This window comes from Xenopus tropicalis, chromosome 2, assembly GCF_000004195.4.
Source record: "Xenopus tropicalis strain Nigerian chromosome 2, UCB_Xtro_10.0, whole genome shotgun sequence".
NCBI lineage: Eukaryota > Metazoa > Chordata > Amphibia > Anura > Pipidae > Xenopus > Xenopus tropicalis.
The window spans coordinates 134,489,869-134,511,289 of NC_030678.2; the positions used below are offsets into that span (position 1 = coordinate 134,489,869).

General features: G+C 39.3%; 1 protein-coding gene across 4 annotated transcripts in view; it reads left to right on the top strand.

The window, feature by feature from the left end:
- lrch1 (leucine-rich repeats and calponin homology (CH) domain containing 1) overlaps positions 1-21,421 on the top strand; it is a 100,429-nt gene that overhangs the window by 20,086 nt on the left and 58,922 nt on the right. For all 4 annotated transcript variants that reach the window (XM_031897139.1, XM_031897138.1, XM_002935112.5 and 1 more), the window contains exon 2: positions 19,841-19,985. In XM_031897139.1, the coding sequence (XP_031752999.1) occupies positions 19,841-19,985 (145 nt within the window). The remainder of the gene's footprint in view (positions 1-19,840; positions 19,986-21,421) is intronic.

Genomic DNA, 21,421 nt, shown 5'->3' on the forward strand with positions numbered 1-21,421 from the left:
ATGGACAAATTTACATATGGCGAGTAACCCATGGCAACCATAGGATTGCATACCTCCCAACATTTGAAAAATTAAAAGAGGAACAAAAAGATTTGCCGCACGGAGCGCAGCAAATTTTTTTGACCACGCCCACCAATACACAGTACCCTTCATACACAGTACCCCTCATACACAGTGCCCTTCATACACAGTGCCCTTCATACACAGTGCCCTTCATACACAGTGCCCTTCATACACAGTACCCTTCATACACAGTGCCCCAATACACAGTGCCCCCCAATAAACAGTGCCCCCAATACACAGTGCCCTTCATACACAGTACCCCCAATACACAGTGCCCCCATACACAGTACCCTTCATACACAGTACCCCTCATACACAGTGCCCCCCATACATAGTGCCCCCCATACACAGTGCCCCCCATAAAGAGTACCCCCCATACACAGAGCCCCCCATACACAGTACCCATCATACACAGTACTCCCCATACACAGTACTCCCCATACACAGAGCCCCCCCAACACATCCTCCTACTTCTTCAGCGGTTCCTCTCCTCATGCAGCTCCATGTGCGGCGGTGCCAGGCCTTTTATAAGGTTGCGCCTTGTGTGTATGTGTGACGTCAGTACGCACGGGGAGCAACCTTATAAAAGGGCCTGGCACCGCCGGAGAAGAAGCCACATAAGGAGAGAAGCCGCGCAAGAAGCAGGAGCGCTCAGCTTCAGCCGGCGGATCCCGCTATCACGGATCGTTCCATGAATGTTACGGAAATGTGGGACATTCATGGAACGATCCGGGACAGCGGGATGCACTATAAAAAGCGGGACTGTCCCGCGCAAAGTGGGACTGTCCCGCACAAAGCGGGACAGTTGGGGGGTATGGGATTGTTCTACATTTAGCTGCCTTAAAAAAAGCAGGCTTTGCCCAGGTGCTGTGACCCACAGCAACAAATAAGATCTTTACTTTTAATAAGGCAACAGTACCAACACTACCTGCTGATTGGTTGCTTTAGCTAATTAGACCTGTTGAAATTTTAAATCAAAGAGATTCTTTGTGACATTTTATTACATGCATGTTAACAAATAATTACAAGAGAATGTCAGAATAATTGTATCAGACTGTATGCTACATGTGGTTGCATGACAAGATTTTGTGTAATACACAGATTTGTATGACTGATGTTTGTAACTCTACCCCTATAAGTAGTAAGTGTGTTGGAAAATAGGCAAGTAAATAATGAGAGGTTTACCGAGGCTGTCTCATATTAATGAACAGTTCTGCTTTGCAGATTCAGGTCCTGGTTTTGACACCACCAAATGATAGGATTTGCAGGTTAGCAACAAGAAGGTGTTTAAATACTGTTTGTTAGCAACTAGAACACATATCTGATTTATGTTATAAAGAGTGCAATGCACAGATTAACCTGCTCTTCTCAATGATTGAATTAGTATTTCCTGTCAAATAATGATCTTGATAATAAATGAATCACATGCCAGTTAAACCTATCATATTTTTCACAAGCATTTACAGATTACAGGTCTCATTCTCTGACATGTTTTTAGTGGGTGGCAACATGTGTTGCTGTTGCCTTACTGAGTTTTAGCATTTCACTTTTCATTTCATTTTAAAAAATAATGCAAAAAAAAAAATACAGTAACCTAACATATGCATATAGCTACTGTAGGTAAAAAAAGTAAGTAATTTAAGAATAATACTGTAATGTCTTATCTAATTAGCAATATTTTAAAGGTGCAATGTAATGTATGCAGCAGGAATGCAATTAATAATTTTTCGATTTAATCAAATAAAATTAAGTCTGAGCAAAATGTAAAAAATCTGAAAAAGTCACATCCCAGCAGCAGGATCTTGACCAACTGGCAATCTGGGCAGCTAAGTGGCAGATGAGATTTAATGTGGATAAATGTAAGGTCATGCACCTGGGATGTAAAAATATGCAAGCCCTGTATACCCTTAATGGGACTGCACTAGGCAAATCCATAATGGAGAAGGACCTTGGAGTCCTTGTAGATAATAAACTTGGCTGTAGCAAGCAATGCCAGGCAGCAGCTGCAAGGGCAAACAAGGTTTTGAGCTGTATTAAAAGGGGTATAGATTCACGGGAGGAGGGTGTTATTCTTCCCCTTTACAGAGCGCTGGTAAGGCCCCATCTAGAATATGCTGTTCAGTTTTGGTCTCCAGTGCTCAAACGGGACATTATTGAGTTAGAGAGGGCAACTAAGCTGGTAAAGGGTATGGAAAGTCTCAGTTATGAAGAAAGACTGGCCAAGTTGGGTCTGTTTACACTGGAGAAGAGGCGCTTAAGGGGTGACATGATAACTATGTATAAATATATAAGGGGATCATATAATAACCTTTCTAATGTTTTATTTACCAGTAGGTCCTTCCAACGGACACAAGGGCACCCACTCCATTTAGAAGAAGGGAGGTTCCATTTAAATATTCGGAAAGGATTTTTTACTGTGAGAGCTGTGAAGTTGTGGAATTCCCTCCCCGAATCAGTTGTACTGGCTGATACATTATATAGCTTTAAGAAGGGGCTGGATTATGGGAGATAGCTCTTAGTACAAGTTGATCCAGGGACTAGTCCGATTGCCATCTTGGAGTCAGGAAGGAATTTTTCCCCTCTGCAGCAAATTAGAGAGGCTTCAGATGGGGTTTTTTGCCTTCCTCTGGATCAACTTGTATTTAGGCAGGTTATATATAGGCATTATGGTTGAACGTGATGGACGTACGTCTTTTTTCAAGCCAACTTACTATGTTACTATGTTACAACAGGGATTAAAGGCCAATGGAGCAGAGCAGAGGCCAGTGGGAGCAGAGGTTTGCAATGTTCTGGCATACCTCCCAACATTTCAAAAACAAAAAGAGGGACAAAAAGATTTGGCGCGTGCAGAGCGGCAAAATTTTTGACCACGCCCACTTTTGTGACCACGCCCCAATTAACACACCCCATTTTTTCTAAAAATACTCCTTTTATATAGTTGAAATGGCGGGATCAGATGCAAATGTGCTATACCCTCATACTGTACTACCTAAGGAAAACAAAATAGCAACTCCTACATATAAAATACAAATATAGAGAGAAGGCAGTCAGTTATGTATGTTTGTATGTATGTATAACTTTATTTATAAAGCGCCACAAGGGTACGCAGTGCTGTACAATCTTACAATATACAGAATTACACACAGGGAGGACAAATGTTATAATAAATATAAGTGAGTTATAACTATCTACCAGTTTTGCCCCCCCACACAGGGGAGACAGTACCCCCCATACACAGTGCCCCCCAGGCCCCCATAGACAGTACCCCCCATACACAGTGCCCCCAATACACAGTGCCCCCCATACACAGAGCCCCCCCATACACATTGCCCCCCCATACACAGTGCCCCCCAAACACAGAGCCCCCCATACACAGTGCCCCCCAATACACAGAGCCCCCCCCATTACATTAGCATTTATTTATAAAGCGCCAACATCTTCCGCAGCACTGTACAATAAGTGGGTTACATACATTGGACATACAGAGTAACATATAAAGCAATCAATAACCGATACAAGAGGTGATATACATACTTATACTGACCTGTCTATACACTCACATATATTAACTGTAAATACCAAGACCTATACTAACCAACTGTAGATCTTTTTTATTAGTCACCATAGCCTTGGATATTATGTGGGTCCCAATAATCATCCAAGTCACTCTTAATCGAATCAGCCATCACCTGGCAGGGCATTCCACAACCTCACTGCCCTCACCGAGAAAAAACCTCCTGTGCTGCTTTAAATGAAAGTTTTGTTTCTCAAGTCTAAGGGCTCTGGCACACGGGGAGATTAGTCGCCCGCGGGTGTGAGGCCCTATTCCTTGCTTTAGATTTACTTATTGTGTCTGGTCCCTTCATGGATGCTACACCTGTACATTACTTCTGTGGCTGTAAAGTTTTTAGGAAGTTATAGTTAATAATTAGTAGGATTGTCTAATCTAAATGGCTTCATTTAGCCTTGAAACACTGATACAGTTGTAGAAAACATTATTTTCAGCATTGTTATCTTTCAATTCTATCCAGTTCTTCTTTGTTCTCTATTGTCATCTAACATTTTTTAGAGCACTTACTCATTTCATTCATTTGCTTCCTCCACATTTCTGTACATAGAATCCTGTTAGTTTGTCCCTTCACTTGGACTTTCATAGAAATGTATAAATACATTACTTTTATGATAATAGTCTTTTTTTTAGAAACTACAGTTTTGATTGATAGCTGTCATTGCTAAGCAACAAATAAACAATTAATTTTGATTATTGAAAAGTACACAATATGAGATTACAAAAAGTACAGTTTATGTTAAAGCACACAACTAATAGTATGTAATGTAGCACATTGGGTTTAGGGAAGAACAATAATACTTTGACCCCTCTCTTCATGCCACTGGGCAAGTGATACACTTTTTATGCTTGTACTGATTAATCCATTTCCTGGTACCATCAAACAGAAGCCTCTCTTGCTTTATATTAGGGGTTTTAGATCTGACTTACTGTGCCTCAAGACATTTTCTTGAGGGACAGTGAGTCTGATCTAAAATCTCTAATTTCTTTGTTTCAATTTTTTTTAAAAGCTTATAAAGGTAGTATAGCCATAGGCCTAAACTACACTGTTGTTGGAATGCATGTTGCTGATATAACAATAAGAGTAAAAGAGATATGGAGAACCTGGGCAGACGAAATCAAATACCTAGGTATCATAATATCCCCACTATGCTCCTTGTTCCAAGAGCAGAACCTAGAACCACTATACACCAACTTTACCTCTGCAACTGTTACCTGGCAAAAGCTCCCACTAACGCTATGGGGGAGAATAAATTTATTTAAAATGATATTTCTCCCCAAATTCTTGTACTTTCTCCGGAATGCACCAACTACAATCCCCAAAAAGTTCTTCAGCAAAATAAATGGAACCATTTCCTCCTTCCTATGGGCAGGCAAACAACCAAGGTTTTCATGGAAATCACTTACTGCACCTCTGGGGAAAGGTGGCCTCCAACTACCCGATATGTATCTATATCATATAGCGGCCCAACTATCCCATCTACACCCTTGGTTTCTCCCAGATGCAGAAGACCCCAATATGGCATTAATAGCCACTATCCTGGGCTCATTGGAAGCAATGACACACTGTCCCTTACGCAGACTATGCGATTCCAACCCACTACCACCGGTACTATTAGCAACTTATCAATCCTGGCAAACTGCTCGGAAGTTAACTAAATCCACCCCATACTTACTAGCTCCCCATACACCACTATGGGGTAACTCCCACTTTATGCACTTCCGAAACTTGGAAGATTTTATATATTGGCCCAAAATGGGTATTAAAACCCTGGGGCAAATTCTGCACAATGATACTTTAATGTCACTGCCACAACTCTTGGAACAATTGCCAAACCTGAAAATTGAGCAATTCCAGTACATGCAACTTAGACATGCATTCAAAGCTCAGTTTGGTTCATATCGAATAAAGTATCAGAGCTATCCTATTGATTCGATACTTAGAAACTCTAACCCCAAAAAACTGGTATCAAATCTGTACAATATACTACAAGATACCATTAAATCTCCCTTTGAGAGGGCACTTGTTAAATGGCGCCAATCCGCCCCAACCATTACAGATGAGCAGTGGGAAGAAGCCACAGATTCTGCGTATAGTTTTTTAATATCCACCAGGGACAAACTGATAAACTTTAAAATCCTGCACCAATTCTACTACACCCCTGTTAGATTGAACAGAATATACTCTGATAGAACATCAGAATGCCCCAGGTGTCAAGAGGTCCAAGCCAATTTCCATCATGTCATATGGTCCTGCCCTCAGATCCAGAAATACTGGAAAGGAATTATGAAGTGTCTAAATGATAACCTAGCCATACCGCATATTCTGGCAATTGAATTCTGTATATTTGGGGTAATGGATGAAGTCATACCACTTAATAAAACCCGTATACTGTGTAGATCGCTGTTATTTTACGCTAAAAAGAATATAATTCTCAATTGGCTGAAACCCACCACCCCCACTATCTCTCAATGGCTGAACCTAGTAAACAAAATGCTGCCAATGATTAAGTTAACGTATGAAGCTAGAGGAATCCCCGACAAATTTGATAGAGTTTGGGGCACATGGGTTGATATCTATCCTACAGTCTAAACATTGCTGGCTAGAACCTGTTCCATAAGGTTAATGGAGAAATGCCTCTATTACTACTATATTGTATAAAGGAAAACCGATAACACATCATGGTTGAAACCTGTTTAATGTGCAATCTCTAGGTAACCTGGTACAATTTATACTCTGTATAGATATCCTCTGTATACTGACGATTCAATACGCTGTACAAGAAACGATTGTTAAGAATGTTAAATGTCTTGTTTGTTTTGAAACAAAATAAATAAATACTTTAAAAAAAAAAAAAGAGATATGGAGGGTTACCTGAGACAGGCTAAAAGGATACATTGAACCTAAACGTTATATAAATATATGTAACCTAAGCTTCTAAATAAATTACAGATCTCTGTTATAAAAAAACAGGGTATTTATTTGAAGAGACTGTATATCTTTAACAATGTTGTGGGTACATTTAAACAACTTATTATGTAATGTTGTATAAAATACAGAAGCAAAACTGGAGCTATCAGTAGCTAAATGTTAGTTCAGAAGCAACACGGGTTTATCTAGCACCTCTGATTTACTGACAATAATGTAAATATCTGCAAGTTCTCAGTGCAACAGTAACAGTTCTACAGAATTTTCCATGAAAGGTCATGACTGTGTAATAGAGTCTGGAATGTTAGTTGTTCTTTCATCTATCTATTCCAGAAATATACAACATGATTCAGCCTTTTCATTTTTGACCTAGTTTCTGATTTCCTATCTACTGGCTTTTTTTTCATAGTGTACACTTAAGGGCAGTGGCACATGGGGAAATTAGTCGGCCGTGATAGACTGTAAATCGGCAGTGGGATGGTATATGCATTGCTTTGGTCACCTGAAGTTGCCTCGCAAGGAAGCGATGTGTATGCCATTTCACCAGTGATTTCCATTCTTGCCAGTGGAATGGCATATCGGGGAGATTAGTCGCCCATGGTAGTGAAGATTTATTGTGGGCGACTAATCTCCTTATAGTGTGGTCAGTGTAGCATAGACACTGTTGTACCATTCCACCCCCATAGTGCTTCAAGATCATAAAAACTAATCTAAGGACAGAAGATGCTTTAGCAGTTTTGATTTTCTATTCTGTGTTTTGCTAATGTGACATTTAGAGATGTATAAAAAAGAACCTTTTGAAAATTAGAGAATTCAAATAATAATAGACTAGATACAGTTCAGTGAGAAAAGGGTTTATCACATGAAAACTAGAGGAGATGCAATTCAATTCAGAGAAATGTTTTTTCCCCTCGAATTGAATCTCATCCATGAGTTTTTACATGATAAACCATGAGATAACTTTTTCTCACTGAATTGAATTAGCCCAACAAGTGCTAGAGCTTTATTTGTATAGATATAAATGTCCCTATTAAATATAGTACATTGTGCCTTTTTTATGTAGTGGAAGAAATTTCCCATATTTGGCTGGGAAGTACATGGCTTTAGGTAATGGTAATATCCAGCATTTGTGGTTTCTGAGTAGCATCATCTGATCCTGCGGGAAAAGCACATACACATTATGGTTCTTTGGCTGCCCTTTCCCTGATTCACAATTGGTTTGTACTTTATGTTCTTGAGAAGGAAAGATAAAAAATGAACAAACTGATACAAAATGTAAACACACGACTTTGTTTATGTTAAACTAAGATTATATCATGTTCAAGACTAGATACTGCAAGCATCTGCTTTGTTTCCTCTCTTTGCACACTAATGCCAGTATCTGATCCAGCATTGAGGAGCGCACCCTTTCTTGAGCAGGAGCGGGTAATGATGTTCCAGCAGTGTGTTCTTGCTTATATTATGCTTTTAGAAAAGTAATCTTACCAAAAAGAAAAATGTGTTTTGTGAATTTCCTGTACTTTCTGTCTGCTTGGCAGGCAGTGCTGCTCCGAAGCAAAACAGCACATTAATCACAAGAGAGAAGCTGCAGAGTGTGGAGGGACAAGGCCAAGGCAAATGTGCCAGGCTATTTCGCAGAGAAACACTGCAGAGCAATCAAAAGCCTGGGCATGCTTTCTGACTAGACAGAAGTGGCACAGCTTGATGGAAGTGCAGATGGATTAATAGCCTACTCTTAAAGAATTGGAGAACATGTGTTAATTTTACTTTAAAGGTGAACCTTGGTGGAAGGAATTAATGTTCTTATCAATTTGACTGTCTGCATTAATTACATGAGTATTACTGTAGACTCTACCTATATATTATACCTGTGTATTTACCCCTTTATACTGGAAATGTAATAAACAAACCAGGACAGAGCTGAGATTTTTGCAGTTAGATGCAACAAGGGCAGCCAGAACTCTTTTTTGTTCCTTTCTCTAATGTTTGGAGACAAAAATCAGATGTAGCAATCAATCAGTGGGCAGCTTTTATTACAATTTTCCAGCTTTTATTTAATTGTCCCTCTCTAAACTGCATACGAGGGCCACCAGTTGGATAACCTGGAACAAGTATGAATATGCCAGATGTTTTTTTACCAATAATCGTCTGCTTTTGGGCTTCCAACTGTTGTTGAACTATGACTACCAACACAGGCCTTTGCTGGGATGTTTGGGTTTACACATCAGAAACATTGAGAGAGCCACAGATTAACAATCGCTATCTAGTATTTAGGCTAGGCACGATTTGCCCAGTGTCGTAACAGTGCCTGTGCTATAGTTCCAGGGGGAGTCAATACAATCTTAGCACTTTTCTCAGATATTAACCCATTTTGTATTTGAGCATTTTTAATCAGGACCCTCCTATTTAATGTATTGTTCCTCCTGTTGGGTGAGATGATGGAAATTGTAATTCTGCCACATTTGGAATGCTGGATTTACCGATCTGACAACTAAATACCTAATGCTACCATCAGAACCTACTAACTTTATTTACTTGTAGCCAAGGTGTGTAGACTTTATATGGATGTAGCAATGATTTGTTTAGTTCTGCATAAAATGTCATTTTTGTCATTTTTATTAATGTTCCATTGCAAATCTCGTTGCTATTGCTCTCTTTCCAACAGCTGCTCTGTCTACATCCTACCTATTGATCTGTTTGTTCCTGTGTCAGTTAGTAATATACCTATCATAAAAAGGCAAGTACACATTATCTTCATACACAGGCAATATGAGCAGTAAAATATAAGCCTGCACCTGTTGTTAGTTTATCCATTTGTTGATACCCTGTTGCACTCCATATGGTACTAAATTACCCCTCATCATTCTCCAGTGGCTTATGGCTCGGAACTGATGTGTGTTAACCTCTGCTGTACCATAGAAAATTCATCCCTATGCCATATGGTAGGCATTGCATACTTTATTCAATAGTAAATGTTGGCTGCCTTCTAAGCCTATTAAGTTTTCCTCTATTGTATTAATTCCTGCAAGTTTTACAATTAGACTAGAATATTTTGTACAGACAGCACATGATATATTTATCAGTACATTGATATGACTGGAATTATACTTACTTCCAAAAAGTGACTTCCTATTATTTCCTCATGAAAGCAAAGCTAATCTGTATTCAGTGAGGTTGCAGGGTTGATGATAAAGCAGCTCATGATTTAAGGGTTCTTCTCAAAACTCCCCAGGATATTTGCATTCCAGCAGCTATCTATGTTTTTATATTTAATGGAATAAAGAGAAAGGGGTGCATCCTTTTTCTTTTTTTTATGATGTTATAGCAGTGGAGCACTGCATGAATATGGCCAGCACCCATCCTAATTGTCTCCTGGATATTGTAAAAATGCACAAGAAGGGGTGAGTCTGTGCACAGATATTTGATTCTGGGGCTGCCCCGAGTTTTGCAGTTTCTGTGGTTTCTGAGATATTAGCAGTTTTAGACTGCTAGTAGCAAACTTTCAGCTCAAGGTACATGGTATAGTTTTCAGGAAAGTTTGTAGGAGGGGGTTAATAATATATTTTGCATTAGGTTAATGTTGTTTCTATTACAGTCTTTCAATGGCACCCTGGGTCAGTAGTGAAGATTTGAGAAGGAGGTGCCCCCCGGGTATTATCAAGAAGGATTGGAGTGCCCTGAAAGTCCACATAAGGAAGTATATAGCGTGTCTCAGCCACTTGTACAGATGAAAGGGAAAACTGATGACGCCAAGGGGCCAAGAACCATTACCTCAAGAAATTGCCCTAGGCAAGAGTCTTACTGTCCATCTTTGACAACCTGTTAGATAGGCCAGCTAATGTTTGGGCTCATACTGTGAGATCATGTTGGGAATATAGGAGTAGTCCAGCAAGTGGTGTAACTTGGTCGCGCAAGGCCCCCATGCAGAAAAATCTTTTGAGAGGGCCCAGCATGACCAGTCCCTCTGCTGCCCTGACTGCCCCAACAGCGCTGGTAAATCTAAGGTAGGAGATGGGCCAAGGAGGGGGGACTAAGGTACAGTAGACTTCGCAGTCCGGGCTCCCCTGTTGCTCGGGTCTGCTGTATATTTAGTTACGTCCAGCAGAGCAGCTGAGATTCCACTGAAGTGTAAGGAAAGGGGATGACACCCTAACAGTACCTCAGAGTCACAGTTTCAGGGGAAAAAAAATTCCTATTTGATCCATATAGAGCAAGACCCCTTGGCTGTGTCTTTATAGTTTACTAACTCAAATAAAACTTGAAAAACGTAAAAATTTAAAATATGGTTTAACTTTACCTAGAAGAACTCCCATTACCTTCTAGATAAGCTTACAAACTTTTAGATGCCAAAGTTTTACATTTAAGTTTTCTTTTTTTGCACTTAATGAATAACAGACATTCAAGTATTTAAACCATAATTAAAATTTCGAGAGTTTTATGCTAATGCCATTAATTCATATTGACTGCCTATACCCGCCCCAGTCCATTTTATGTTACATAGAAACAGGGCCCATTTTGTCTGCCCAATTACTTATCTGTGTATTGCTCTTTTAATTGATTCTGAGGCTAGCCTCATTCTTACTCAGAGTATTTTTACTTAGGCTAAGCAGGCTACTGTTCTAAGAATCCATTATAACAAGCAGTAACTGTTCTTTAGGGCTTTAGGGTTCGCCGGTGGGATGGCAGGGGAAGGCAACTCGGGGAGATTAGTCGCCCGCGAACAGGGAGTTTTGTCGCGGGCAACTAATCTCCCCGTGTGCCAGAGCCCTTACACAAATAAGTAATGAGCTATAGATTCTTGTATCTGGAATGGATTGAGACAGGCTATATAGTTAGCAGCTAATTGTTTGCTTCATTTGGCTGTGAAATAGCAGTACAAACTGAGAAGAGACGAGGATGTGCTACATTGAAAAAAAATTATATTTTTCAAAGAACTCTATCATGACCTGCATGATAACTGTTATAGGAAGTCCTCAAACTTTATGTGTCCCTCATTAGACTGTAAGCCCATTAGATCCGGGCCTTAATTAACTAGCCTTGCCAAACGAGTAGATCTTTCCCTGATATGCACACTTTGAGGTAGTCAATAGAGGGTTGATCCCTTGGGCCAAATGCTTGGATCAAAATTGCCAGATTTGGTCCTTGATCTGAAGGGGAAAATCAAACTTGCCCAATCGGCATCTGGTTGATTTTTGGCCAGATATCAGTCGGGTAGGCCTGTTGGTGGGTTCCATACACAAGCTGATAAACTACCAACTGCAGCATTTATTGGCCCGTGTTTACAGTACAAATAATACACAGGAGCACTTACCGCTCAAGCCCAAGTGTGCTACTCGCGGACCGACTCCCAGATAGTCCCAACAGCAAGGGGAATAGAAAAATTTAGCGGAGCACCACAAGGATAAAAATAAAAAACAGTCTTTATTCCATCATCCATAAAAAGCACATGTACATCCAAAGGACCTACGCTTTACGCATTTCGTGGCATCACGCTACCTCAGAAGCATTTTGTGTTTGGCCACCTTAGGCTAATGTCAGACCAGGTGTATGGCTTATATTTTCGGCAGGCTGAAAAACACTTGCCGAAAATACCACCATATGGCAGTATTTTCGGCTAGTGTTTCTCAGCTAGCCGAAAATATATGTCATACACCTGGTCTGGCATTAGCCTTAAGGATGCTGTGTGAGTTTACACACATGACTGATCAATACACCTTGAATGGACAAATGTTTTATCAGTAATTTATTCTTTGCAAGTGCACATATTTTTTAAAATGGGAGTAAAGGTATACCTTACTTTGTAGCAGATAGCAACTGTCCATAAAATTCAGAGAATGTGGTGCATCCCTAGTGTATAGAGGTGATCTCTCGGGGCACAACCATTTCTTCCAAAGTCTTTAGAGGCAGAAATCACAGCACCATAAATGATATATATACAGTGTCTCTCTGTAGTGCATTGTTGTAGTGAGATGGACAGAGATAGGGATAATAAGCCATGATAGATACCCAAAAAGGATGCTATGGAAGTGCATCTGTCTGTCTTCCAGTTCCAGATTTAATGATTTTTCACAAATGCCTTGTGGCATTTTCAAGAGATGTTTAACTCTTTAAATGCTGACAGAATAGAAGCCAGTGGCATAAATATAAAGGAAGCAGACTCTGGGGTTCTGGAGGGGGGCTGGGAGACAGGGGGGCTGGATCACAGGTTCTGCTTCCTCTGTAGTTAAGAAAGTTCTCCTCCCTGGTCTACTCTCATACCTGGACACAAGTAGCCAGTGAGAAGCAGGGGGAGAATTTGCAGGCCGCCAGGCTCCTCCAAATATTTTCTTGTAGGGGGGCCCAGCGCCTTATTGTTAAGCCCATGTATATATTCTCTGCCTAACAGGTCTACACCCTGAAGTCTTCTGGAACCTAGCTTGTTTTAGTTTCCAGTTTAGTTTCCAGTTTAGTTCTAAATATGAAAATATTTAGTACATTCTTACAACTACCCTTGTAATATTATTCCAGCACTTGGACCTCCAGTGCTGCATAAGCTTCTCATATACATTCTGTTATTTATCTAGTATAAATAAATCTAGATTTATTTATACTAGATATACCATGACCTGGATGAATGAAAATCTTCATAGTCATTCTGTTATTTATATCTTTATGTATTTTTAAGCAACTTACCATACAGATGTAGAGATGAGAATAATTCCTGGCCTGTGTAAGGACTTGTTAAGGATATTTTTATGTCTGTCTAAGGGACTGATTTACTAACCCACGAATCCGAATCCGAATTGGAAAAATTCCGATTGGAAAACTAACATTTTGCAACTTTTTCGTATTTTTTGCGATTTTTTCGCCGCCGTTACGACTTTTCGTAAATTGCCGCGACTTTTTCATAACCATTACGACTTGCGTGAAAAGTCGCGACTTTTTCGTACCCATTACGATTCGCTCGTATCTTGTCGCGACTTTTTCATATTGAGCGCTCGTAAGCAGCGGGCGAAACTTTCAGACTTTGCATGATTTTGGAAGCCTCCCATAGGACTCAATGGCACTCTGCAGCTCCAACCTGGCCCAAGAAAAGTCTCCATACTGAAGCTTGAATGAATCCGAAACTTTCGTACTCGGCACGAAAGCTGCGAAAAAGTCACAAAAAAGTTGTGGTTTTTGAATGATCTGCCTTTTATTCTACCTCTGACATCTGAAATACTGTCCATTGCTGAGGACTAAAGACTGAAGATTCATTATGAGACCAGGTTTTGTTATTCTTATATCAGTCTCCTGTTCATTTGCAGTCTGTTATTTGTAGCACTTTGAATGCCAAGCAGATGAGAGCTGCCCAAAATATATAACTTTAAAAAATACCACTTGCAAATTATGCTAGCTAGTATGTAAGGCTGTGAAAAACAAAAATGATTAATAATAAAGAATGACAAAACATTTGTTATAAAGTGAACATCTCCTTAAAAAAGGGAATGTTTAAGGTAACTCTATGAGAAAAGAGTTACCGATTAACCTAGTACAGGTGTCCCTAACCGCCGGGCCGCGGACGGCATGGCAGTGGGCCGCAGCGCCCCCTCCCACCCCCAGCGCGTCGCATGTATTACGCGCCGCGCCCCGCCCCCCTCGGTCCGTGTAAAAGATTTGTGCCTCCTACCGGGCCGCGGGGCTAAAAAGGTTGGGAACCCCTGACCTAGTATAATGCCGGCAAAAAATAAGGCGTCTGGCTTGTGGAACATACTGCCCTACGCCTCCTACTTGTGCCTGCACCCGAATGAATGGAATACGCTCGGGAGTCGGGTGCAGGCACATGTAGCCGAAATATGCATAAAAACATGAGAGAATGCAAAGTCTCGCATTTTTATGCGTATTTCGGCTACATGTGCCTGCACCCGAGCGTATTCCATTCATTCGGGTGCAGGCACAAGTAGGAGGCATAGGGCAGTATTTTTGGCAAGTGTTTTCCGCTGGCATTAGCCTAAATGGGTCTGCCACCCGCAGACAATTTTATGAATAATACAAAAATGTAATACTAAGAGGCTTTCCAACATACATTATTGCATACTATTCTGTTGTTTTAAAGTTATATGTAAATGTAAATGCTACTGATAGCAGTATCTGTCTGGTTGTTTGCACTGTCTGCATTCCTAAAAACACTGTTGTAAGCCAGGTGAATTCAAGTCAGCTGAAGGTGAACTTATGATTGTTATATTGTTATATTGTAAATCAGACCCAGAGAAATGAAAGGAAAAATAAACATTGCTGTCACCTAAAATTACATTTACATTTAACTTGAAAGGACTAACCAAAATCACAGTGAGTGGCTAACACATTAGGCTCATTTACGTCCACAAGCGCAGTTGCAGTTTCCTGCAGTCAGTTGTATGTAAACATACGCTCCTTGGTCTTCCTTACGGTTGGACTTAGTCTAGGGGCATAATCTTCTAAGGCGGTCTGGCAAGAACAGACCCTCCTCTCTCGCTCCCTCCGGGCTGCTTGCGCTACACCTCCCAAGCCGCATCATGCCATGCCACTATTTGAAAAAAGGGAAGGGGCCAGGAAGGAGGGACTGTAATACAGCAGCAGCAGCAAGCCATTGCAATCTAGAAATATTGAGCAAACTAAATATAATCAGTATAAAAAACCTAAGTGGAAATGCAAAGAAGATGTTGTTAGGAAAAATAAAGTGTTGCTTCCAATATACATGTCACATAGTGCTCTTGGGAACTGTTGGACTGCAGTTGAAAGAAATCAGCAGTGAACTTCCTTTTAGCCCAGTAATGTGCCTGGTGGAGCAGGACATCCACAGGGTGTGCCCCAAACATCACATTTGTGAACTCCTTGTATTCATACTGTAGTAGCACACTAACAGCAGCACTTATTGGATTTCAAATAATTTCAAAGACCTTTAATGGAATATGGGATTTGCTACAGAAAGAAATAACATTTAAACAGTAGCCTGCTTGAAATTTCTCCATTACATTTTAGTTCTGGGGATGGACATCGGGTGTATGTGGATTGCTTAAGGTGCCCAGATGATGAACTTTTTAAAGTCAAAAAGTGACCACATGTAGCACATGTAGCACATGTAGCATTTATGTTCTTATAAATGCACCCTTCTGTGGCATTTTCTTGTAGAAGGAGAGTGATGGGCAAATGGGTATGTGAGAAATGGATTGTGCTTAGCACAGGGACATACACTTTCTGGCAAATGTATGATACATTTTTTCTGGCTTAGTTGTTTGGTATCTTTTTGGGCAGAGTTGTACTTGTTAGATAATAAGATAAAAGTATTTTATTTATGATTTATATAGTCTCAATCCTAAATAAAACTAAATTGCCAAATAGAGTGAGAGATTCCATTTGGCTGCATAAGCCCCCGAGAATTTAAATTAGTGATATGACACAAAGACCTTAAATGAGATTTATCTAAAGTCCCGGCAGCTGTATACTCCCTCAGGAAACTATTAAAAAAGCAGAGCATTGTAAGCATTTCTGCACATTTGGAAGCTACTCCCTTAAATTCCTGATCTGATAAAGAATCAACATGCCTCCCCTATTATGAGTTTCCTCTGCTATACAGAAAAAAAACTGTGCTGGTATTAACATGAAAATATTATTTGACACAAAACACCATCCTTAATGTTCCAGACATGTAAAGTCCTGCCCACTGCTTTATTGCTCTTTCTTCCTTATCCATACATGGTAAGCCTGATGCACAGCAGGATCAGTAGTGTCACTGTGCTACTCTATACTGCTTTCCATTACAAGTAGCATTGTTTCCAGATCAGTTACTAATCACAGATCCAAGGCTTATTCAGTGACTTAATACAAAATATATTTAATACAAAAATATTTTATGTGTGGGTTACACTGCCCTCCATATAGTAGTTGGCATATGAGCAAATCAAAGTTAAAGAGGCAATATACACCTGTCTTCAGCAAGTATTCTGCCTTTTCTTTCAGTTATTGCAATTTGTCTTTTTTAATTGATCAATGTAGTAATTTTACCATTACTATCCCACAACCCTGGGGAAGTTGGATGAAAAAATAGATGATAAGTTTTGTATAAAAAAAAGCTACTCCCTTCTCCTAGTTACTGCCTGCGTATAAAGTTTACAGATAAGGCTTTTATTATACAGAATGTTACCTTGGACTTAACTGTTGTGTTCTACAGTTTCTCTGAATAACCAGGGATGAATTGAAAATGCTTTCAGATTAAGAGCCAGATTCGTTTTGATGAGAAATACTTATCTTATGATATATCTCATGAGAATCTATAGAAATCTATGGGGCAAACTGGAATAAAATTGTGAAATGCGTTTTTCATTTTTCAATTGAATGAGAAGTGGTTTGCCCTGTTTAGTGTAAATAACAAAAACACATATTTTAATTAAAACTATATGCATTAGACATACCCATTACAAGTCCTGTTATCATACCTCCCAACTGTCCCGATTTTTGCAGGTCACGATTTTGACACCTCAGCCCGCAGTCCCGGATCTCCTCCACTAATTGCTTAAAAAGATACAATGTTTCTCAAACTTAATTAAAAAAGTAGTTTGTGGCAGAGAGCCCAGAAAACTTAACAAGCTACACCTGCACTTAGATACAGTTGTAACTAATAAGCTAAATACTGTAGGTCTCTTGGGAAGACTTGAAGCTTAAAGGGCAATTTTAACCTTTTTTTTAGCAAAACTGTAATAATTTATGATATAAGACCCCCAAACCCCCAGAAATGCGTTCAAACTTTAAATAACCTGTCAAATTCTGTAAAATGAGAGTGGTATTTAGGGGGTGTGATTGCAAAAATGGGCGCCATTCTTTTTTGTCCATCTTTGCATTTTTCAAATGTTGGGAGGTATGTGTTATTTTCCCATGAGTCTTGCCAAACTAATATATATATATATATATATTTATATGTAAATATTGCCATTTTATATATTTTCTCTTGAACCAAGTGCTTAATACAGTTCTAATTGTAACAGGAAGAATTTTGGGAGTAAAAACAGAACTTTGTCCGTTAATTGGCTGATATGACCTAACATGTATGTGTGTCCCTTGGTTTGTGTGCACTGTGAATTCTATGATCCCAGGGGGGGCCCTTAGTGCTTAAAATGGCAATTTTATATTTAGCATTACCTAATGGCTCATACTACTAAAAAAAGTATATTTTTATGAAAATGGTTTATTTAGATAAAGCAGGGGTTTACATATGAGCTTGTTTATGCAGTATGTTTATATAAAGACCTACATTGTTTATAGGGATAGTTTTCTTTTAAAAAGTTCTTTAGTACATACTTGCAAGGTCTATCTCTTTTCTGTGTTAATGTTAGTCTCCCGACTTCTAACAACTAAACCACCAATTTTCTTTTGTGGCTGATTACTACGGTTTGTACTTTGATTACTACGCCATTACTGTATTCAGATTGTACTGTTTCAAGTGCTGATGCATATTATATGTATAGGAAATAGTATGCCATGTAAATTGTATGTGAACACTTAGGGGCTGATTTACTAACCCACGAATCCGACCCGAATTGGAAAAGTTCCGACTTGAAAACGAATATTTTGCGACTTTTTCGTATGTTTTGCGATTTTTTCGGATTCTGTACGAATTTTTCGGATCCAATACGATTTTTGCGTAAAAACGCGATTTTTTCGTATCCATTACGAAAGTTGCGTAAAAAGTTGCGCATTTTGCGTAGCGTTAAAACTTACGCGAAAAATGCGCAACTTTTCGCGTAAGTTTTAACGCTACGCAAAATGCGCAACTTTTTACGCAACTTTCGTAATGGATAGGAAAACTCGCGTTTTTACGCAAAAATCGTATTGGATCCGAAAAATTCGTAAAGAATCCGAAAAAATCGCAAAACATACGAAAAAATCGCAAAGTACCGATCATTACGAAAAAAATGCAATCGGACTCCATTCGACCCGTTCGTGGGTAAGTAAATCAGCCCCTTAGTTTAAATAAATAAATATATGTTTTACTGTTTTAAACCACTTGCTTGATATGCTGAGAGTGATGTTTTCCTCTAACATGAAAACAGCTGTACTAAACCCAATTCTTTTGTATGTATGTATGTATTTTAACTTTATTTATAAAGCGCCACAAGGGTACGCAGCACTGTACAATATTACAGAATACAAAATTACACACAGGGAGGACAAATGATATAATAAATAAATACAATAAATATATATATATATATATATATATATATATAAGTGCCATGTGGTATGAGACGTAGGAAGGAGGTCCCTGCCCCGTAGAGCTTACAATCTAAGTCTTTAAAAAAAAAAACTAGTTTGTTTTTTAATAAATACTCTCATAACCTGTTATATGTGTATATGTCTTATTTTTGATCTAAAAGTGATGAACCCCTGCCATTTGACATATTTGCCAACGTGGAAAAATGTCGGTGTTTGATTTGAGTGTAGTGAAAGAGATACTTAGAAAAGGAGAAACTAGGGATAACTGTCATTTTTGGATACCAGTAATAGTTCTGGTGGCCCCTTTTTATAGTCATATCTCCCACCTCTTCCTGTGCACAACTAGGAATGAAATAAAACCAAGTGGGGTTAAAGTTTTAACCTTCAACATCCTGCTCTTGTCATTCTATGTGCAGTGCCCCTTCAAAGAGAGACAAACAGGAATTTTGGAGGAAATAGGAGGAGGTTTCAAGAGGAGGAAGGAATAGAAGACAAGTGAAGATTTTAAGTTTTATTGATCATTTTTATGTTAGCTTAACTGTAATATCTTGCGCTTACAAATCAGAAAATCAAATATTCATGATTATACATACTGCGTGGGTTTATAATTAGTAAATACAAGGTTACTCATGTGAATAACAAAAGCAGGCAATATAATTTTATTAGATTAAGAAACAGGATTTGGGAATACAGTAAATATTTATGGTACAGTGTGCAGTTTCAGTAAATAACATACTCTGCAGCAATAGACAAAGTAGAAGAAGTCCATAAGTGTGCAGTGTGCATGTACAGCAGACCCGTATATCTGTCACAGTGCTAATCAGAATTTCTTGGCACAATAAAAGGCCATTTTTACAACTAGTTCATCTACTTAATGTCATCTTGTGGAAAGAAAAATTGAGTAGATAAATCCATTTCATTAGCAATTGTTCTTTAATAAAACTGAATTGCCAGTGTGAAGGCAATTTGCACATTTACAACTACAGCAATTAAAATGTGTGTTGAACTGTTGGGCCTGTGCCAATAAGCTGCTTGTGCTATAAGGAATCATTTGTGTGTGGTTTTTTTTTCAGATTTTTCAAAAAATAGGCTGACTGAAGTTCCTGTGGAAGTTTGTCAGTTTGTGTCACTGGAAGCACTGAACTTGTACCATAACTGTATCAGAATAATTCCCCATGCTTTTGTAAACCTGCAGATGTTGACGTATTTAAACATTGGGTAAGTGCCATTTTCTTTTATAGAACTTTTTAAAGTACAGTAGCTCAAGTTTTACCTGTGGACGTTGCTGTGACAGCCGTAGGGCAAGGTAAGGATCTTGCCTCAGGCCACCTGGCTGTTACTTTACCCCTGCCAGGAAGGGTGAAAGAGAACTGCGCGTGCAGTGACAAAAAGTCACATGATTTTAAAGATTTGGATTTGGTTCTGCCAGGACCATAGATTCGCCTGAACTGAATCCTGCTGAAAAAGGCTGAATCCTGAAACCGAATCCTGGATTTGGTGCATCCCTACTCACAATTAAGATTGTAGGGCTAATGTACATCTACAACTTCATTGAGCAAAGTGCAATTTCGAGCGCATGTTTTTTCCAGTGCAGCATTTATACCCAGAATTCCAACGTCATTGCTGTCTCAAAGAATGATGCTATTGATGCAGTAATGCTGCGCCTACTATCTTATTCGGCAAACTTAATGCAACTGCATATGTGCATATTTGCAAATCAGATACAGTTGTGCTAAAAATTTTCAAAGTCTGTCTGGCCCCATTTCCTTTGTTCAATGTGAGAACGACGTGCTTGTCCTATTCTTTCGGCGCAAGTGAACTACAGTGATTAATGCAGGGTGTTGAATGTATCATGAAGCTACTGCCAGTCTCGAGGTGGTGCTAGCTCCAGGGTTCTCCTGCATCAATAGGCACAACACTCACTGTAGAAAAGTAGTGGAGACTGGAACTGCACTTGCGGATGTACATTAGCTCTCATTAATGTTCAGTGGAGTATTTGTTCTAAAGCAGTAGGGCACTAAGCTTTATCTCCCAGCTCTATACGGGATCTGCCCTTAATTTCCTCCATATGCTGGACAAATACAACATATTTAAGGACGTAGGATACACATCAGTTTCGAAAGGGATGCTGGGAATAGGGGTCCAGGAACATCTGGAAGGCAGCAAAATATTATAAAAAATCACTGCAATGGAATATAATATGACATGTTTTACATGTGTTCTATCCCCCAGGGGACCCATCTGATGCTGCAGTAGTTGTTCAGGGTAGATGCCTTTTCTAACTTGATATCACCTGTTCCAGGACAGTGCTTTTATTAAAGAAAAAAAAAAAAAAAAAGAAGAAGAAGAAACAGGAATGCCAGAGGGGTTTAATCATGATCCCTTGGCATCTTGATTCCATGTGCCATTGTTTAGTACCTGATTAATTCTGTGCTTTCAGAGATGATAAACAGAATTGTTGCCTGACAATAAAACCAAAAAAACAGCCCTATGGGCAGCATAACAAGCACTCCCAGGACTTGTCTCAACAACAGATGTGTTCTGTGCTTGGTAATTTAAGTCTGTGTGATCTTATAGGGTGGCACTGCCAATTTAGTGATTTTTATCAAGGAGTGTTTATAAGAACATGTCAGCACTGATATTCCTTTAACTGA